The sequence below is a fragment of the Myiozetetes cayanensis genome, unplaced genomic scaffold (genome assembly GCF_022539395.1).
Source record: "Myiozetetes cayanensis isolate MyiCay16 unplaced genomic scaffold, myiCay2020 scf5-8, whole genome shotgun sequence".
Classification (NCBI taxonomy): domain Eukaryota; kingdom Metazoa; phylum Chordata; class Aves; order Passeriformes; family Tyrannidae; genus Myiozetetes; species Myiozetetes cayanensis.
In genome coordinates, this window is record NW_026087742.1 from 113762695 (window position 1) to 113780219 (window position 17525).

The window sequence follows — 17525 nt, forward strand, 5'->3', positions numbered from 1 at the left end:
TCTCTTATAAAGGAGCAAGTAAACTTTATATTGACATTCAGGCTGAGAGGGTTGGGGCTGCTCAGCCTGGAGAAGAGAAATCTCCAGGGACAACTTAGAACCCCTGGCAGTGTCTAAAATGGGCCTGCAAGAAAGCTGGAAAGGGACTTTTTACAAGGGGATGCAGTGACAGGACAAGGGGGAATGGCCTTAAAATGAAGGAGTGTCGATTTAGAAAGGAAGAAGTTTTTTTTTTCAGTGAGAGGGCTGAAAAACTGCAACAGGTTGCCCAGAGAGGTGGTGGATGCCCCATCCCTGGAAACATTGAAGGCCAGGCTGGACAGGGCTCTGAGCAACCTGATAAAATTAAAAATGTCCCTGCCCATGGCAGAGGGGGTTGGATTAAATGACTTTAAGAGGTCCCTTCCAACCCAAACCGTTCTGTGATTTCGGGATTCTATTTGGTCTTTGCAACATTTGTACCTAAAATAAGATCCTATAAATTCTTGGGGAACTGGTGAGCACTGGAAGATCTCGAGAACCTCGTAAAGATTTACATGTTCATAGGGTAAAGTTTGCAGTCCTCTCTTCTTCCCTATCCCGTGCAGCACTTTCTCCAGGAGCCTCAGTTCCAGCGGCCACTGGCACCAAACCTCCCACCAGAGTTCCACCTGCAGGGCTTGGCCTCGTCCTGAGGGGCTGACATCCCAAAAATGGGCTGAGGGGAGCACAGAGGGGCATCAAACACCCTCCCCCTCAGCACTGAGCCGCTGTTCCTCCTCCTGCTCCTCGCCTCAGGAGGGGGCATCGCTCACATCACTCCCGCTCACTGCTCAGCTCTCCCTGCTTTTTAATCCCCTGGTTGAACCCTGCCCAGCAGAAACACGTGTAAAACCTGCAGGTGCCTTTATGTGCTCGAGTCAAACATTTACTTACAACTGCTGTTTCAGCCCTAATAATTAAATTAAACATGAAGGGAAGAGAGCTGCCTGCAAGACCTACAAGCTGTGGAGGTGTAAATCACACCACATCACTAATTGATGACGTTCTGTGCCCGCAGCGGTTTGTAGCTGTAATTGTGTCATTGTAGCTGTGATTTCCGAGGAATAGAGAGCTGCTTACACTCTATCCCTGCACCCAAATTCATACATTAAAAAGGGGTCAGCTCAGGTCAGTGGCTGAATGCGAGGAATGTTGTGTGCATGGTTCAGTTGGAGACATTCAAACGAGGCACTTGGATTTATATTCCCCACCACCACAAAAAAAAAAAAAAAAAAAGGCATTTCTGAATTTGTGAAACGTTGTTTCTCATCTGTTGAAATTGTCCAATTACATTTTTCCGTGAAAATGCACTTGAGTGGACTTTTTAGAAGGATAGCATCCAAGCAGGCTTTGAAAGAAAATCTCCATTTGCTCTGCCAGAACACGTGCAAATCCAAGGGTGCTTTTTTCAGGCTGCATCTCCTATGTTCTGTATGTATCTCCTAAATCCTGTGACTCAGATTCTTTCCTCTATCCACTGTGGTATTTGTAGATATTTCTAGAAATGCATTGGTGTCATAAAATAATCAATTTCTGTGCAATGAATTCCAGCAAAGGGGCACAATCCATCTGAAAGGTAAGGAAAAAAACAGAGATAAAATAAAAGATAAAGGCAATAAGGGAGAACTCTTCTGTTCATGGTTTTTAGTTCGTAACTGCTTGTGTTCAGCAGGCAATCTGATGGCCTTCAGTTATTTCCCACTCCTCTTTTTCAGTGAGAAGGGAACAGCACTGTGCTTCCTTCCAGCTCCCAGGGAACATGTCAGGCAGCCCCAGTCAAGCAGTGCTTGTGCAAGTTGTGGTGACACAGGCAAAGCCATCTCAGGCTGCATCTTGTTCTTCCAAAAGGCATCAGCTGGGCTTAAATTGAATTTCTTATCTTTGTTCGGTTCCATTGATATTCCCCAAGGCGTTTTTTTTGAGAAGGGGAGAAAATTCAGCAGTTTCAGACCCGGATTCAGCCAGGCCAAGTGCCGGGTCCTGCCCTTGGGTCACAACAAACCCCTGCAGCTCCAGGGGAAAGTGCCTGGCGGGAAAGGCCCTGGAAGTGCTGGTGACAGGGAATGGACACGAGCCCAGGGGGGCAAGAGGCCAATGGCACCTGGATCAGGAATAGCGTGGGCACAGCCCCAGGGCAGGGATTGTCCCCTGTGCTGGCACTGCTGAGGGACCCCCAGGGCTGTGTCCAGTTCTGGAACCTCCTGGAAGAGACACTGAGGGGCTGGAGCGTGTGCAGGGAAGGGAAGGGAGCTGGGAAGGGGCTGGAGCAGCAGGAGGGGCTGAGGGAGCTGGGGGGGCTCAGCCTGGAGAAAAGGAGGCTCAGGGGGGACCTTCTGGCTCTGCAATCCCTGCCAGGAGGGGGGAGCCGGGGGGGGAGTCGGGCTCTGCTCCGGGGGAACAGGGACAGGATGAAATGTCAGCAGTTTGAGCCAGGGGAGGTTTACAGTGGATATTAGAAAGAATTTCTTCTTGGGAAGGGTGGTCAAGCATCGGGACAGGCTGCCCAGGGAAAGGGTGGTGCCACCATCCCCGTAGGGATTTAAAAGCCATGTGGATGTGGCACTTGGGGATGTGGTTTAGTGGTGGCCTTGGCAGTGCTGGGTTAGTGGTTGGACTCAATGATCTTAAAGGTCCTTTTCCAACCTAAATGATCCCAACATTCTATTCATTTTAACTGGAAAAAGAGCAAACCCCTTAACCTGACCACATCCCGAAATATTAACACCTCCACAACCAGAAAGACAAGTGAAGACACAAAACCGTGATAGCAAAATAATTTATTAAAATACCACCCTTGGAACAGCTCAACATTCCCATGTTCCCATGTTCCCATGCCAACAATGCAAACATTCTCCCATGTTTTGTGGCAACATCACGGAGTCACCTGCACAAATCCACGAGGAGCAGCATCCCTGGCAGATCCAGCACAGCCCTTGAGTTCTGCTCAGCTCTGACAGAAGGTGAAAGTTTCATTACAAAAATCTACCCTGTGTTCCCAGAAGTGCCTGAGGGGGCTGGACCCCCTCAGTGAGGCTGAGCCAGAGGAGCTGAGAGGCTGAATCCTTCCTGCACATTTTGGACAGCGCTGCTCTAAACCAAGAATATGTTGGTTGATGGGAGTTGTGGGAAACAAAACAAAACAAAACAAAACCAACAAACAAACCAACCAACCATTAATTTGTCTGTATTCAAAAAATGATCTTGGGAGAAATAGGGTGTGTTGGGATGCACAATTTTAACCAACTCGGTGTCAGCTCTGTTGATCTTTTCACTCCTCCCTGTTTAAAGGAGAAGCAGTGGAGTGACTTTTAGCTGACCTTTTCATGGTTATCCATAAAAAAACTGATGCAAGGATCATCTGACCCAGAAAGCATAAAAAGGGTAGGAGAGTGCTCTGCTTTCACAAACTGCCCCCAAATTGCCTGAATTCTTTTATTAGCCTATACAAAATGTAAAAAACAAGCCTATGTACACTGCAGTATTGTCTTTACAGTTCTAGTTATATTTCTGTCCATTTTGTGATGGTATTCCATAGGAAAATATACAGAATTTGGCAAAAGGCCACTAATACTGTTTTGACTGTGTTAAAATTCATGATCTGAGGCCTAAGCTGCAAAAGCTAATTTCGTTTAGCTGAGACGTATGGAGTCACTAGCACAGTGGTTTTATTTAAATAAAGGAATTTGCCTTGCATGCAGTCATTTACTTTTCCTAAATCACCTTTTCCAGCAGGATTGATTATTATTAATTTAATGTATTCTTATTCAAAGCAGCCCAGGGAGCTGGGGGGGTGGGGGATTTACCCTGGAGAAAAGGAGGCTCACAGGGGGTTGTAGCAAGGTGGGAGTTGGTCTTTTCTCCCAGGTAACAAGTGACAAGACAAGAGGAAACAGCCTCAAGTTGCACCAGGGGAGGTTTAGGTTGGACATCAGGAAAAATTTCTTCACAGATCCTGGAGATCTTTTCCAAGCTAAACAATTCTATACTTCTGTGAATTAACAAGCATTCCTTTTGCTCACCATTTTTCCATAAATTCAAGGACTAGCCAGCCTGCACCTTGGGCACGAGGGCAGGGAATGGCAAAAGACATTTCTGCAGGTAACATGGAAAGAACGGGGATTAAAAAGCCTGACCCCATCTCACCAGCAGCAAAAGTACTCAGCAAATAGCTGAATTTTAAATAAAATTGAGATGTTTAAATATTTCCTTTGTTTTAATAAAATGTTTAAAGTTTAATAAAGAAGGTTAAAATGAAGAAGGTAATTCTTCTGCCAAATAAATAAATGAATAATTTTTTTTTCCCATCATTTAGTGGTCAAAAATCAGTGCATGGGCCCAGGTTACTCTACACCAGAAGAAAATAAATAATATATTATTACAGTTACTAAAGACTTTTCAGGATGGCACATATTCCTGCTGAAAACATTTATCCTGCTCTTCAGACACAGGCAAGTAAAAAGAGGCACCTGAACAGTCCAACTTTGATAAAAATAAAAACAAACAATAAAAATGAAGTCATAAAATCTCTTTCCCTGCTCCCTCCTGTGGGTGTGTGAGGATGAGCCTTTCCAGGTGTCAAATCCCCTCAGCTCCCAGCCCGTTTTCCCCTCGGGAACAGCTCCACTTTTACTGCTCCCTGAAAAGAAACCATTTCACACCTATTTACAGGTACTTGCTACTTCTTTGCTGATAAAACTGAGCTTTCCCGTGTGAGAAAGAAAATCAAAGAGGAGCATCAGGCAGGATTTAGGAGCTCCTTTCTCCCTCCTCACAGCTCCAAAGTACTTTTTGCAGCATCTACTATTGTAAAGGCTCAATTCTTTACCTCTGGATCCTCCAAACATCCCAGAGGTTTCACGATCTTTGCTTGGGAATGAAACAAGGAACGGGGCTCCCAGCCTGAGGGATCGCTTGAGCACATCATCCTACCTGGTCTTGTTTAAAAGAGTAGAATCCTCCCCTCTTCTCCCTCACTCATCCAGTTCCTCACAGCAAAAAAAAAAAAAAAAAAAGTCTAAATCGATGTAAGTGACTCTGGTTTAGCCTTGGGAAACCATTTACAGAGGTTTTCGGGCAATCAAAGGGAGCCACCACTATAAAAGGTGTCTCTGGGGTCTGTTTTAATTAAAAGAGCAGGACACCCTCCACTGGCTCCAACCGCAGGAGGCACATCCCAGGGAACAGATGCAGCAGCTTTACACATTAACCAGGTGACCTGCAGTCCCCAAGGCTGTCCCAAGAGCACTGCATGGGAAAATTCTTCCATCTCTGCAAAAGAAAACCTGTGGAGACTGAAGGAGGGCCGTGTGCCAGGATGCAGCTCTGCCCACACGGAGCCCGCTGCGAGGGCAGGGCTGCGGTTCCCTCTGCCAGGACAGGAGCGCCCTGACAGCTCCAAGCATCATTCCTGAAATGCCTGCACAGATTGGGGGCAGGAATCTACCAGGGGCGACCAGGAGGATGGTGCAAATTTTATTCCCTGAAAGAAAAGTGCTTTGGCTTAAGTTTAGCACTGCAGGAATGTCACCAGCCCTTTGGCAGCGGGATTTGGAGGGCAGGGCTGCAGGCCTGGATCTTCCAGGGAGAAGTAATAATTGTGGAGATTGTAGGGATGCAGTGGGGTGAATGGGAGAGAAAGGGATTTGCATGTTTTTGGGCAGAAATTCAGAATTTCTTCCTGGAAAGGGCGGTCAGGTATTGGCAGGGGCTGCCCAGGGAGGTGGGGGAGTCCCCATCCCTGGAGGTGTCCAAGGAATGACAGGACGTGGCACTCAGTGCAGTGGTTTAGTTGATAAGGTCAAAGGTTGGGCCTGATGATCTTGGAGGTCTCTTCCAACCTTAATAATCCCATGATTAAAATAACCATTTTAAAAGCCTTTAACGTGCTGGACCTGGAGTTAACTGGGAGTTTCATTGGGGTCAAGAGCAGCCCTGTAAAAGCAGAGCATTCCAGTGTGTTCATTCCAGCAGGGAAGGTGTTAGAGCACCTCTCCATGGTTTTCTGTCACCAGCTGGCTCCAGTAGCTCAGCTGCTCTGACGGTTCCACTTCGTGGCACATCACGATTTTCTTGAAGCGGGAAACGGAGAACCTGATCCTTTCTGGGAAAAATGTCTGCTCCGAGTGGAGCTCCTCCAGCCTGATTTTTAATCTGGCAAGGCACATTCCTACGAACACATCCTCCAGCTTAATGAAGGGAACACTCTCAGAAACGTTATAGATCTGACTGGCAACGTCACTGGATAAAACATATCCGGTCCCGGAACAGAAAGGCGGGTAGGTTTTTCCTGGATACTCTTCCCTGCTCACGAACCACTTGCTCCCTCTTCTCCTTATGGGGTACTCATGCAGCTTTAAAAAGCCTGTGAAGAGCCCAGTGGTCTTCCCCTTCCTCAGGAGCAGCTCAGTGAGGTAAAAAACGTTGACAAACACGTCTGTGTCGGTTTTCATCACGAAGCCGGACTGGGGACAAAACCGGTGAACCCACTCCATGCCCATCATGGTCTTCAGGGTCAGGTTGTAGTAGGTGTCTGTGAAGTTCTTCTGGATGATGTCCCCGTACTTTTGGCCCTCAGCAGCGATGCCAGCCTGCTGGCCGGGATCCAGGGCGCTTCCCAGGAGGAAAAACGTCACCAGGCGCTTCCCGGCCACCGTCCTCTCCCTGCCCCAGGTCTGCCGGATGGCCATCCTGGCATCCAGGTGCTGGCACGAGGATGCCACGAGCAGGACGAGGAAAGGAGGGTTCTTGTGGCAGTCTATGTCTGGCAGCTGGGAGAAGTTTCCTTCCGTCCTCCTGAAGGGCCCCGTGGGGAACAGGAAACCTTGGCTGTTCTCACAGAACAGGCAGAACTCGGTGAAGTTGTACAGAAACCAGAAGCTGCCAGAGCTGAGCCCGAGGAGGCAAACAAACAGCCTGAACTTTCTGAAATCCACCTGGAAGCAGCAGGAAGGAACAGCACATTAACAGACAATAACATCTAGTCCCTTTCAGTAATATCGAGCTGCTTTTGGTGCTGTGCACCAAACCCCCTGCCTAGGGAGTCAAACCCAGGGCATCTCTAATTGGAATCTGCCCAGTCCAGGGCAGTCACCCACACTCCTTTCTCCTCGTGCCACCCCCACAAGATGTTCTGCTGGCCATCAGATTCACACTCCTCTTTACTTCAGTCTTCCCCCTAAGCCAGCTGTATCCTCAGAAATCCACACGAGCACATCCAGGTTACCCCTGGCTGATGCTTCAAACCTCCTCCCCCACTTTCAGCGTCTTACAAACCACGATTTAGACCCTCCCAGCCAGAGTGGAGAAGCAGCAGATGTGTGCCCGTGTCAGGTGACAGAGAAGGACAACAAGAGGGGGTTTTTACATACCGTGGTTCTCCATCTGAGCCGGTGCCCCAGAGCCAGCAGGTGTCCAAGGGGCAGGCCCAGCCAGGTTCCTTCCATCCTCATCTTCCTTGTGTCCTGTGGGGCTCTTGCATCAACCCAGAAACTGCTCCTGATCTTTCTGCTGGAGGGGCCATGAGTCACATCTTTGAAGCTGGGTCAGCTGCTCAGAAAAAGAAAGAAGAAGAAAAAAAAAAAAAACCAGCAGTGGGTCACATTATTTGGATGGTTCAGCTTGTGCAGAGTTTAAGTGACTCACTAGGGCATGCTGAGGTGAGAAGGGGTTGTTCTGTCCCCCTCTCCTTTTTGAGAGGAAAGAGATCCAAGCAGTGACAGGAATGTTCGCTCATTTATCCTTGTAAACAGATTAATGTGCTGCACATCAGGTTACAAACCTAAACTGCCGGAGAGGGAAAAATTATCCCACCCAAAAAGGTCACGCAGTGACAAAAATATTGCCCATCTCCACAAATTAACCTGGTGAGAAGAGTTTAATGCATCAGCTACTCATCCCAGGAACCCACAGGCCCACCAACCACTGTTTCAGAGCAGCAGGATGGGGCAATGCCCACCTTCCCCCTTCTTAAAGAATTGTACCTGTCTCTGTCTTCCCATCTGAAAACACAGCAAAACAAGTTTACAATCCCTGGAGCTGTAGATTTCATGGAAATTTGATCTCTGCCTTCTGACCAGGAATGTTCTGTGTAGACTCCCCCAGATCACATTAGTGCCCTCCTTCTGCTCGAATTTCCAAGCAAGGAAAGGTTTTGCTTTGCAGGCTTTTAAGCCTATTTTAAGCAATTCACTAATGAATTTTGAAAATATTTCAGGAGTTCACATTTCTGCTGGCACTTATATTTAAATTAACTTTATCCTCAAACAGAGTATCCCTCAGATCTGGTTTTTCTCACATGTGTAGCTCACAGTAATCTCGTAATTAGCTTTAAAACTGCTTTAATTAAATTCATATGTCAAATTGTGTGTTTATATATATGCATGCAGAAATACATATATATATATGTATATACACACACACATAAACACAAAAGATTGTACAAAAATCTGCTCTGCATCTGTTCTCCTGTTCTTCAGTGGCATGGGAGGAAGCACATGAACATCCTGAAAACAGTGATTTTAGGAGAGGATGATGTTCTGAGGTTGACAACAGAGCTGCCCCAGAGCTGTCACCAGCTCTCATGAGACTCTTTGAGGGTCTGACATTCCTCTGTCACAGGAATTCCAGAATATGTACAAACCAAAGTCTTCCAAAGATAAAACTGCTATTAAAACCCATTAAAACCTTTTCACAAACACTCAAGAGCAAGAAACCCTCCCTCAAAACAATCATTTCACAGTATTTCAGCAGAATCAGACCAGTGTGATGTGACCATATTTATTTCTTGTTTCCAGGCTTGGGCCCAGGTAACAGATCTTTTAAAAAAAGCATCAAAAAGGTCCCTGTTCTGGGCAGTTGGGAGAGCAGCGTCCCAGCTTTCCCATTCTGCCTCTCCAGAGCCAGAGGGTCTTCCTTTCTCAGTCCGTGGATGAAGCATCGTATCTTATACAGATTTATAAACACACACACACATCCCTGGGCAAGGCAACTGTTTGTAAATGCATGTCAACTGTAAAACATATTGCAAATGGCCCATCTGTCCGTGGATCCTTCCACTGCAGTTCCCCCTGTAAGGACGGGTGGGTAGGCAGTGGCCTGGATAAGGAGCACAAAATTCCCAGGGCAAAGTCCCCTTTGGCTCTGACTGTGTGAGAGCTGGAAAATAACCAGCTTTTGGCACTGGGTTAATCATCGAAAAGCAAATTTGGGTTTATCTGGGGCTGGCAGGAACGGTGTCCGCTGTCCATGGGGGGCCGGGGGTGGCCCTTTGTGACACGGGCGCCTTCCAGGGCCCTTTGTGACGCGGGACATGGGGGTGCCCGGAGACCTTTGTGACATCGCAGACCCCGCCCTGCCCCGGGGGTATATAAGGGGTGCAGAGCTCAGCCCATCCCAGCTGCTCCCCTGGAGCGGCTCCTTCTCTCTCCTCTCTCTTCCCCTCTCTCTGTGTCCACAGGAGAGGACAATGGGGCTGGGCTGGGCTGGGCTGGGCTGGGCTGGGATGCGATGCAATGGGATGGGATGGGATGGGATGGGATGCGATGCAATGGGATGGGATGGGATGGGATGGGATGGGATGGGATGCGATGGGATGGGATGGGATGGGATGCGATGCGATGCGATTGGATGGATGAAGAGAAGAGGAAACCCAAGCCCCAGTGCTGGCAACACTGCCACCTGGTAATAATTTTTTTCCTCTCTCTCTCTTTTTTTCTTTTTTTCCTTTTTCTTTTTATCTTTTTTCTCTTTTTTCTTTTTTATTTTTCTTTTTTATTTTTCTTTTTCCTTTTTTCCTTTTTTCTTTTTTTCTTTTTTATTTTTCTTTTTCCTTTTTTTCCTTTTTTCTTTTTTCCTTTTTTCTTTTTTTCTTTTTGTTTTTTTTTCTTTTTTCCTTTTTTCTTTTTTCCTTTTTTCTTTTTGTTTTTTCTTTTTTCTTTTTTTCCTTTTTTCTTTTTTCTTTTGTTCTTTTTTTCTTTTTGTTTTTCTTTTTCTTTTCTTTTTTCTCTTTTTTTCTTTTTTTTTCTTTTTGTTTTTGTTTTCTTTTTTCTTTTTCTTTTTCTTTTTCTTTTTTCCTTTTTTTGTTTTTTTTTCTTTTTTCTTTTTTTTTCTTTTTGTTTTTTGTTTTTTCTTTTTTTCCTTTTTTCTTTTTTCCTTTTTTCTTTTTTTTCTTTTTGTTTTTTTTTCCTTTTTTCTTTTCTTCTTTTTTTTTTTTTCTTTTTGTTCTTTTTTCCTTTTTCTTTTTTTTCTTTTTTTTTCCTTTTTTCTTTTCTTCTTTTTTTCTTTTCTTTTTTCTTTTTTCTTTTTTCCTTTTTTCTTTTTTCCTTTTTTCTTTTTTTTCTTTTTGTTTTTCTTTTCCTTTTTTTCTTTATGTTTTTTGTTTTTTCTTTTTTTCCTTTTTTCTTTTTTCCTTTTTTCTTTTTCTTTCTTTTCTTTTCTTTTCTTTTTTCTTTTCTTCTTTTTTCTTTTTTCCTTTTTTCTTTTCTCTTTTTTTCTTTTTTCTTTTTCTTTCCTTTTCTTTCTTTCTTTTCTCTTTCTCTTTCTTTTTCTTTTAATAAATTTAATTAAATTTTATGTATTGAATATCCTAGATAAATATAGTATATATAATATATAATGTATAACAATGTTTTAAATATATGCAATACATTTATTAATATATTACTAAAATCTATTAATAAAAGTTAATACATGTTTATAAACAATTCCATTGTTTGTGGACTCTCTGACTCTCGTCGTCCTTCCCACCACAACCATTTACGACTCTCGGTGCTCCCTTTCCCTCATGGCTGGGTCGGCACAACCTGCTCAGAAAAGATGCCGAGTTTTCCAATCCTGCTCGTCTGTTCCTGGTCCCTGTCAGGAGCAGAGCGGGTGTTGGCAGCAGAAATAATCAGGGAATCACAGAATATCCCGAGGCCGGGTTGGACAGGGCTTGGAGCACCCTGTGCTGGTGGAAGGTGTCCCTGCCCATGGCAGGGGGTGGCACTGGATGATCTTTAAGGTTCCTCCCAGCCCAAACCATTCTTGTGGCTCTGTGAAGGCAGTCAAGGTCTGTGATCCGAACCAGCCAAACCGCAGCCTTCTCTACTTTGGAAGTTCCCGTTTCCATGAGTGGCACCAACCCCAGCTCTGGGGTCTCTCTGTTCACACCACTGACCCTCGTGGAGCTCCTTCACGTCTCACAGTGATAAGGCCGAGGTAGCTCCTGTGACAAAGCCTGGTTATTCCCCCCAGAATTAATCTGACACCTCCTTCAGGCCTGTTAACGAGCGTAATTATCTGAAGGGCACCGAGAGATCAAGGCTATCTGCCACATAGTTCAGGAAAAGCAATCTGGCCTGTGGCAGGGGGAGGTAAGTAGGTCTGGAGTCCCTCTGGGAAACAGATTTAAAATATCAATTAAAAGAAACACAGTTTTCCTAACTTTTCTGGGGCAAAGCTCCAATCGAGCCACTGAGTTCAGTGGAGGGTTGGCGTTGCCTTTGCACTGAGCTCACACACCAGACCAAAGTGCTTTTGGGCATCTGCAAAGAGCCCCCACTCTGTAAAGAGGCTCAAGCAGCTGTGACAGGGCAGATCCAAAAACAGAGGCACAACTGAAGTGCCTAAACTGGACTTACAACCCCAAACACTGCACAGTTGAAGTCAGCAGTTTTATTCCCCTTTTCCTTTCCTAATCATCGACAGTAACATGTGCCCTGGGTGTAAACACCAGTAATAGCTCTGCTAACTCCAGATTTCCCTTGGAATAAAGCCCCTAAATTGCTCTCTCATAAGCCCTGCAGGACACAAGGAGGGATTAAGCACACACAGAGAATAAGAAAATGTCAAGTGCAGTGGGGAACGTTTCTCTTTTCCTAACTGCAGGTGTTTCAGAGGAGCAGGGGCCAGCTTGGAGCTCTCAAAGGTGATGTCTCTGGTGAGGCAGTGGCTTCAGCAGTGCCTGGGCCACTGTTTTTACAGAAAATGCTGCTTTTCAGGGGAGGTTTTCACAGCAAAGTGTACTTACAGTGTCCTCCCCCAGATTGTCGAGGCTGGCAGGACAGGAGGGTGAAAACCCAAAAAGGGCACAGGACAAGAGAAGAGCTTTTTCTGCTGCCCTTACTGTCAGAGTAGGGAAAACCTTTTCCCCCTTCATACCTCTCACCAACACCTCCCTGCCAGCCCATCAGCAAGACACTGTTCCTCTGCTTCCATCACTTAAGCACTGAGTTGCTGAACACATTATTTACAGACACATCCTCTCCTTGGTTGGTTCCCCCCCCCCTTTTTTTTTTTTAATAATTTTTAGGGGTTTTTTTGTCCTTTTATTTTTGCAGTGCTGCTGCAGGGAGGGTTTAGCTTTCCCAGTTTCTCCCCAGGCTTGCCTTGGGAGTGGGGGGGGTGTGGAGAGAGGGGCTTTTCACACTTAAAATAAACCTCTGGCTCTCCAGAAAGTCCACAGTGTTTCATGGTCAGGGAGCTGTCACAGACCCGGAGCAGGAGTCCCCATCTCCAGACCCTGAGCCATCAATTAGACACCAAATAGAAAAGGAGAATTACTGTTATGGATTTTCAAATCCTACTGCGTTGCCTGGCTTATGTTCTGTCATTATGTTACTAATACCCATTTAGCTGATTGACCCTGTGACTCCAACAGCAGATTGAATCTTCTCTGTGGAACGTTGGCCTAGTTTTATTTACCTTTTTGGGGTTTTAATAAGGAAAGAATAAAAGATAATTACAAGAAAAAAGGTGAAGAGTAGAAACGAGTCAGGTTTTGAAAGAGCAGAAACGAGTCAAGCTTTGAATTTTCCAGAGGGGAAAAAAAATATTAGAGTGATATGTGCAATTCTAAATTATTGTTAATCCCAGTGAAATGCCATGAATATACAAATTATGAGATATATACAGATATATGCATACTGTATAGCTGTATTCTTAGCAGTATGGCCAATGCAGCCTGAACACTGGTTCAGTTATAATAAGAAGAAAAGAAACATTTTTTGCAGCAATCAAAGGAAAAACATTGTCAAAAAGAGGGACACTGTAATATAAATTGGTTAGAATTCAGTAACTGAGTAAGAGTCCCTGAAAGTTTCACCTCCATGGCCTTCCTTCATGAGACAGTTTTCAGAGGAGCCACCTGACCTGCTGTGACTCCTTAACTTTACCCCCTCGAAGGCAAATTCCCACTATTTCCTCCTGTGAATCAGGATTTCTGTGCCACAGATGGTGGTGTGCTGGTGGTTAACCACAGCCCCAGCATATTGTATAAACATAACCTCCGACAGGGCAGCTCTCCCACAGCCCAGGCACAGGCAGCAATCACCCACTAACGAGGTGCATCTTTGTTCTCACAAGGAAAGAATAAATATTTGCAGGTCCCACCCGTTCAGACACCCCAGTGTCACCTCAAGGTGTGGAGATTTCATAGAATCATAAAATCAAAGAATCAGAGGGGTTGGAAAGAACCTCTGAGGTCATCAAGTCCAACCTTTGATCCACTACCACCACAGTTACTGGACTATGGCACTGGTGCCACATCCAATCTCACCTTAAACACCTCCAGGGATGGAGAATCCACCCCCTCCCTGGGCAGCCCATTCCAAAGCCTGATTACCCTCTCTGTAAAGAATTTTGTCCTCATATCTAACCTAAACCTCCCCTGGCAGAGCTTGAGACCAAGCCCTCTTGTCTTACTGAGAGCTGCCTGGGAGAAGAGACCAAACCCACCCTGGCTACACCCTCCTGTCAGGGAGTTGTAGAGAGTGATGAGGTCACCCCTGAGCCTTCTCTTCTCCAGACTAAACAACCCCAGCTCCCTCAGCCTCTCCTCACAGCACTTGTGTTTGGGTCCCTTCACCAGCCTGGTTGCTGTTCTCTGGACCTGCTCCAGCCCCTCCATGTCCTTCCTGAGCTGAGGGGCCGAGAACTGAACACAAAACTCAAGGTGTGGCCTCACCAGTGCTGAGTCCAGGGCAAGAATCACTTCCCTGCTCCTGCTGCCACACTCTTCCTGATCCAGGCCAGGATCCACTTGCCCTCTTGGCCACCTGGGCACACTCTGGCTCATGTTCAGCTTCCTGTCAATCAGCACCCCCAGGTCCCTTTCCACCTGGCTGCTCTCCAGCCACTCTGTGCCCAGCCTGCAGCGCTGCAGGGGTTGTTGTGGCCAAAGTGCAGGACCCAGCACTTGGTCTCGTTGAACTTCATCCCATTGGAATCAGCCCAACTCTCCAGCCTATCCAGGTCCCTCTGCAGAGCCCTCCTGCCTTCCAGCAGATCGACACTCCCTCCCAGCTTGGTGTCATCTCCAAATTTGCTGATGATGGACTCAACCCCCTCATCTAAATCATCCATAAAGATGTTAAACAGGACTGGGCCCAGCACTGATCCCTGGGGACACCACTGGTGAGTGGATCCCAGCTGGATGCAGCACCATTTACCACCACCCTGTGCCAGGCCCTCCAGCCAGTTCAGACAGGACCTGCCCTTCCTAAACCTGTGCTGTCTGGCTCTGATCCCTATTCCCATTCCTATTTCCTCTGATCCCTATTCCCATTCCTATTTCCTCTGATCCCTAATTCCATTCCTAAATGGATGCAACACCACGTGGCCTCTGGGTTCTGCCTCTGAGACAACCCAGATGGCTGATGCCTAAAGGAGAGTAAAGATCATGGCAAGAGGGAAGGTTTAGTAGGCACAGGGATCTTTTGAACCAGAGGATGCATTTTCCTCTCTATTTAAAAAATCATCATTAGCTTTTAATGCACCTTGATCTCATCCACCCAACCATGGCCACTGGCTCAAAAAATTCATATGGAAAAGCTAAAAAAGTATCCTCAGACCAAAATGCAATTTTGCTTTCAAAACCAGCAAGAAGTAGTTTGGCAGGAGGTGTAGCTGCTCTGGTAATGTCACAGGAGAGAAGTGCTGCATCTGAGGAGCAAAAAAGAAATGTATTTCCAGGGACTTTAGCCAAGTCAGGAAAGCTTACTCCTATTTTAGAACATCTTTTGGCTTTCCCAAGCTGCCTGAAAAAATTCTCTGGATGAATCCTGGCCCTAAAACACCCACCCAAATGTCAGTTTGGGTAGTAGTTAGTAAGGTCAGAACCCTTTTCCAGGATGGAGAAAGATGCTACAGCGTTCAAACCATCAACGTGGAGACACAGTACAGGACAACCATTACAGCCCAGCCCCAGTTCAGGTGCTTTTTGTCCTTTTTGGGGGCATATTTGGACAGTTTTGACTTAATCCACTTCCACAGGTGATGGGCATATTGAACTTGCTTCAGAATTGCCTCATGAATCAGCAATTTTCCTCCAATTGCTATTCCACTTGCTGTATTCCAGATTCCACTTGCCCTGACTCCAGATCTCACCACGGATAAGCAATTGTCCACCAGGGGATGAATCAGAGCAACCTGACCTCGTGTAAACCCGTGTGGTTCTTTGTGCTCAACGGGAACAAAATCCCACTCACAGCCACCCTCTCATCTTTATAAAATAAAGCGATCAGAAAATTTCTCCTTTAGGCTCTTGCTGTCAATGCCAGGACTCCAAAAGCCCAGTCATTCTGAGTTAATAAAAGCAGCAGTTCTTCAAAAATTGTATGCCTGTGTCTGTGTCCCCAAAACAGGTTATTTCTTGCACCGTGGTTTACAAGTAGTGCTGCACGTTGTTTGTCTCATCTTAATGAAAAAGAGGAAAAAAAAAAATCCCTGAAAATAGTATTTCAGATAGAATGAGAATCTCACTCTTCTCCCTTGGAAACAGTCTCAAGATACATGAAGTAAGAAGTAAGAGAGCACTGCAGAGAACTGATAACTATGCAGATTGTACCAAAAAAAAAAAAAAAAAAAGAAACCTCATTCAAATGGGAAAAATTAGCAATAAAAATATTCCAATGTCACTTTTAGATCTTTGAGCGCTGCTCAGCCCCGCTGTAGGATGAGGACCTGTTAGGAACTTCCCTTTCAGATGGGTTTTTTTTCCCCCTATTTTAATCTGTGGGAGCACCTTCATGGAGCAGGTGAGCCCAGTGTTCTTCTGTGCCCTTTCGTTTCGTGCTGCCTCTTGGCACAGTCCTTTCGAGGTGTTTGGAACTTTACACTCCGCTGTCCATGTAAGAGTTGGACTAAAGCTGTGCGTTTATCTGTCTGGAAAAGAAACAGTCTGGTCCTTTCGGAGGAAAATGTTCCTGGGCATCACTCAGGGCAGAGAGAGCCTGGGACAGCCATCCAGGGTCCCCTCACTGCTCCAGCCCTGAGCCAAAGGCTGACTGGGAGGGACAGTGCCCAGCTCCTCATTTCATCAGCAGGGCTAAGGCAGAAAGCAAAGGAACACAAATCCAACTGTAGGTCCCTCCTGCTGGCAAATCCTTTCTCAATAACTCCTTGGCTTTAAAAGCGCTGATCAAACACAGCAGTGCTGGCAGGATCAGGCCCAGCGGCTGCTTTTTTTTTTTTTTGGATTCCTTACCTGTACCTCGTGGCTCTTCCTCCTTTGAAGCATTTCATCCAAGCTCTCGGCGGGACAGCGGGGACAATGTTTGCCCTGTACTTGTCCTGGCTGATCCTGGGCTTTGTGTGGGGCCGCCAAAACGTTTCCCCACGCAAAACACACATCAAATCTGGATTATTGTTGCTTATTCGTTCCTTCTTACCATCAAATCGTTCCACCCCTCGTGCCAGTCACGGCGATGCCTCTCACTGCCCGTCCTACCAGGGGATGAACTTTGCACGCCCTGCCCGGATCGGGAGGGGCACATTTCTCTATAGGCAGCTCTGGACTTGGGTCCCGGTCTTCCAAGCAGCGTGTGGCACCTGCTACCCCTTCTTATCTCTCTCCCAGCCCTTCTTATCTCTCTCCCAGCCTATCCGCGTCGGCGGGCGAGTTTTCTGAAGTGGGTGAAGCGGGATCGCCTCGCCCCGGGTCCTACCTGGAGCTGGAGTTACGGGAAGGAAAAGGGGCACCTCCTCACCTCGGGCTCCTGCAGCGCATCCTCCGGGCTCTGGCCGTGCAGCGGGAAGCTGCGGAGGGCGATGGGCTCCTCTTCCCATCGGGACCGCCGGCTACAGCCGGGGAGGTGTCCCCCGGTGCCCCATCCCGAGCGAGGGCTCCATCACCGGCGGCGCCTCCCGAGCCAGGAGCGAAGGGAGGCGGCGATGCGGTAACCTGAACTCCCCGCCTGCCTCTTCCCTCCCTCCCTCTCCCTCCCTCTCTCCCTCCTCCCTCCCTCTCTCCCGTGGGTATCAGAGCGGCGGTCCCGCTGCGGCTCCATCGGCGGGGAAGGGAAGGTCAGGAGCTCACTGCCCGCGGTTTTATTATGGATATTTGGGATGGGAGGAGGGGGAAAAGGCGGCGGCCTGGGAGGTGCGGAGCTGGAAACCGTGTGAGGGCAGCGCCAGCCCTTCCCAGCGCTGGGAAAGTTCGGCCCCGCGCTCCCAATTACCAGCGATCCAGCCTGGATTTGCACAGTGGGAGAGAAATCCCCCCCCCACCCCTCCTCCTCCTCCTCCTA

At 46.9% G+C, this 17525-nt stretch overlaps 1 protein-coding gene across 2 annotated transcripts; it reads right to left on the bottom strand.

Annotated features, from left to right (window-relative positions):
- Window positions 1-2783: 2783 nt before the first annotated feature.
- Window positions 2784-17139, bottom strand: B3GALT5 (beta-1,3-galactosyltransferase 5). Of its 2 annotated transcripts, none has more exons than XM_050332869.1 (3): window positions 16986-17139; window positions 7389-7566; window positions 2784-6953 (listed from the first exon to the last, which is right to left on the bottom strand). In XM_050332869.1, exons 2-3 carry the CDS (start codon window positions 7467-7469, stop codon window positions 6000-6002), a joined length of 1035 nt encoding a protein of 344 aa, XP_050188826.1. In that variant the 5' UTR covers window positions 7470-7566; window positions 16986-17139; the 3' UTR covers window positions 2784-5999. The 2 variants fall into 2 exon arrangements, with proteins under 2 accessions (XP_050188826.1, XP_050188827.1); XM_050332870.1 differs by lacking the exon at window positions 16986-17139 and adding an exon at window positions 16484-16872.
- Window positions 17140-17525: the final 386 nt, after the last annotated feature.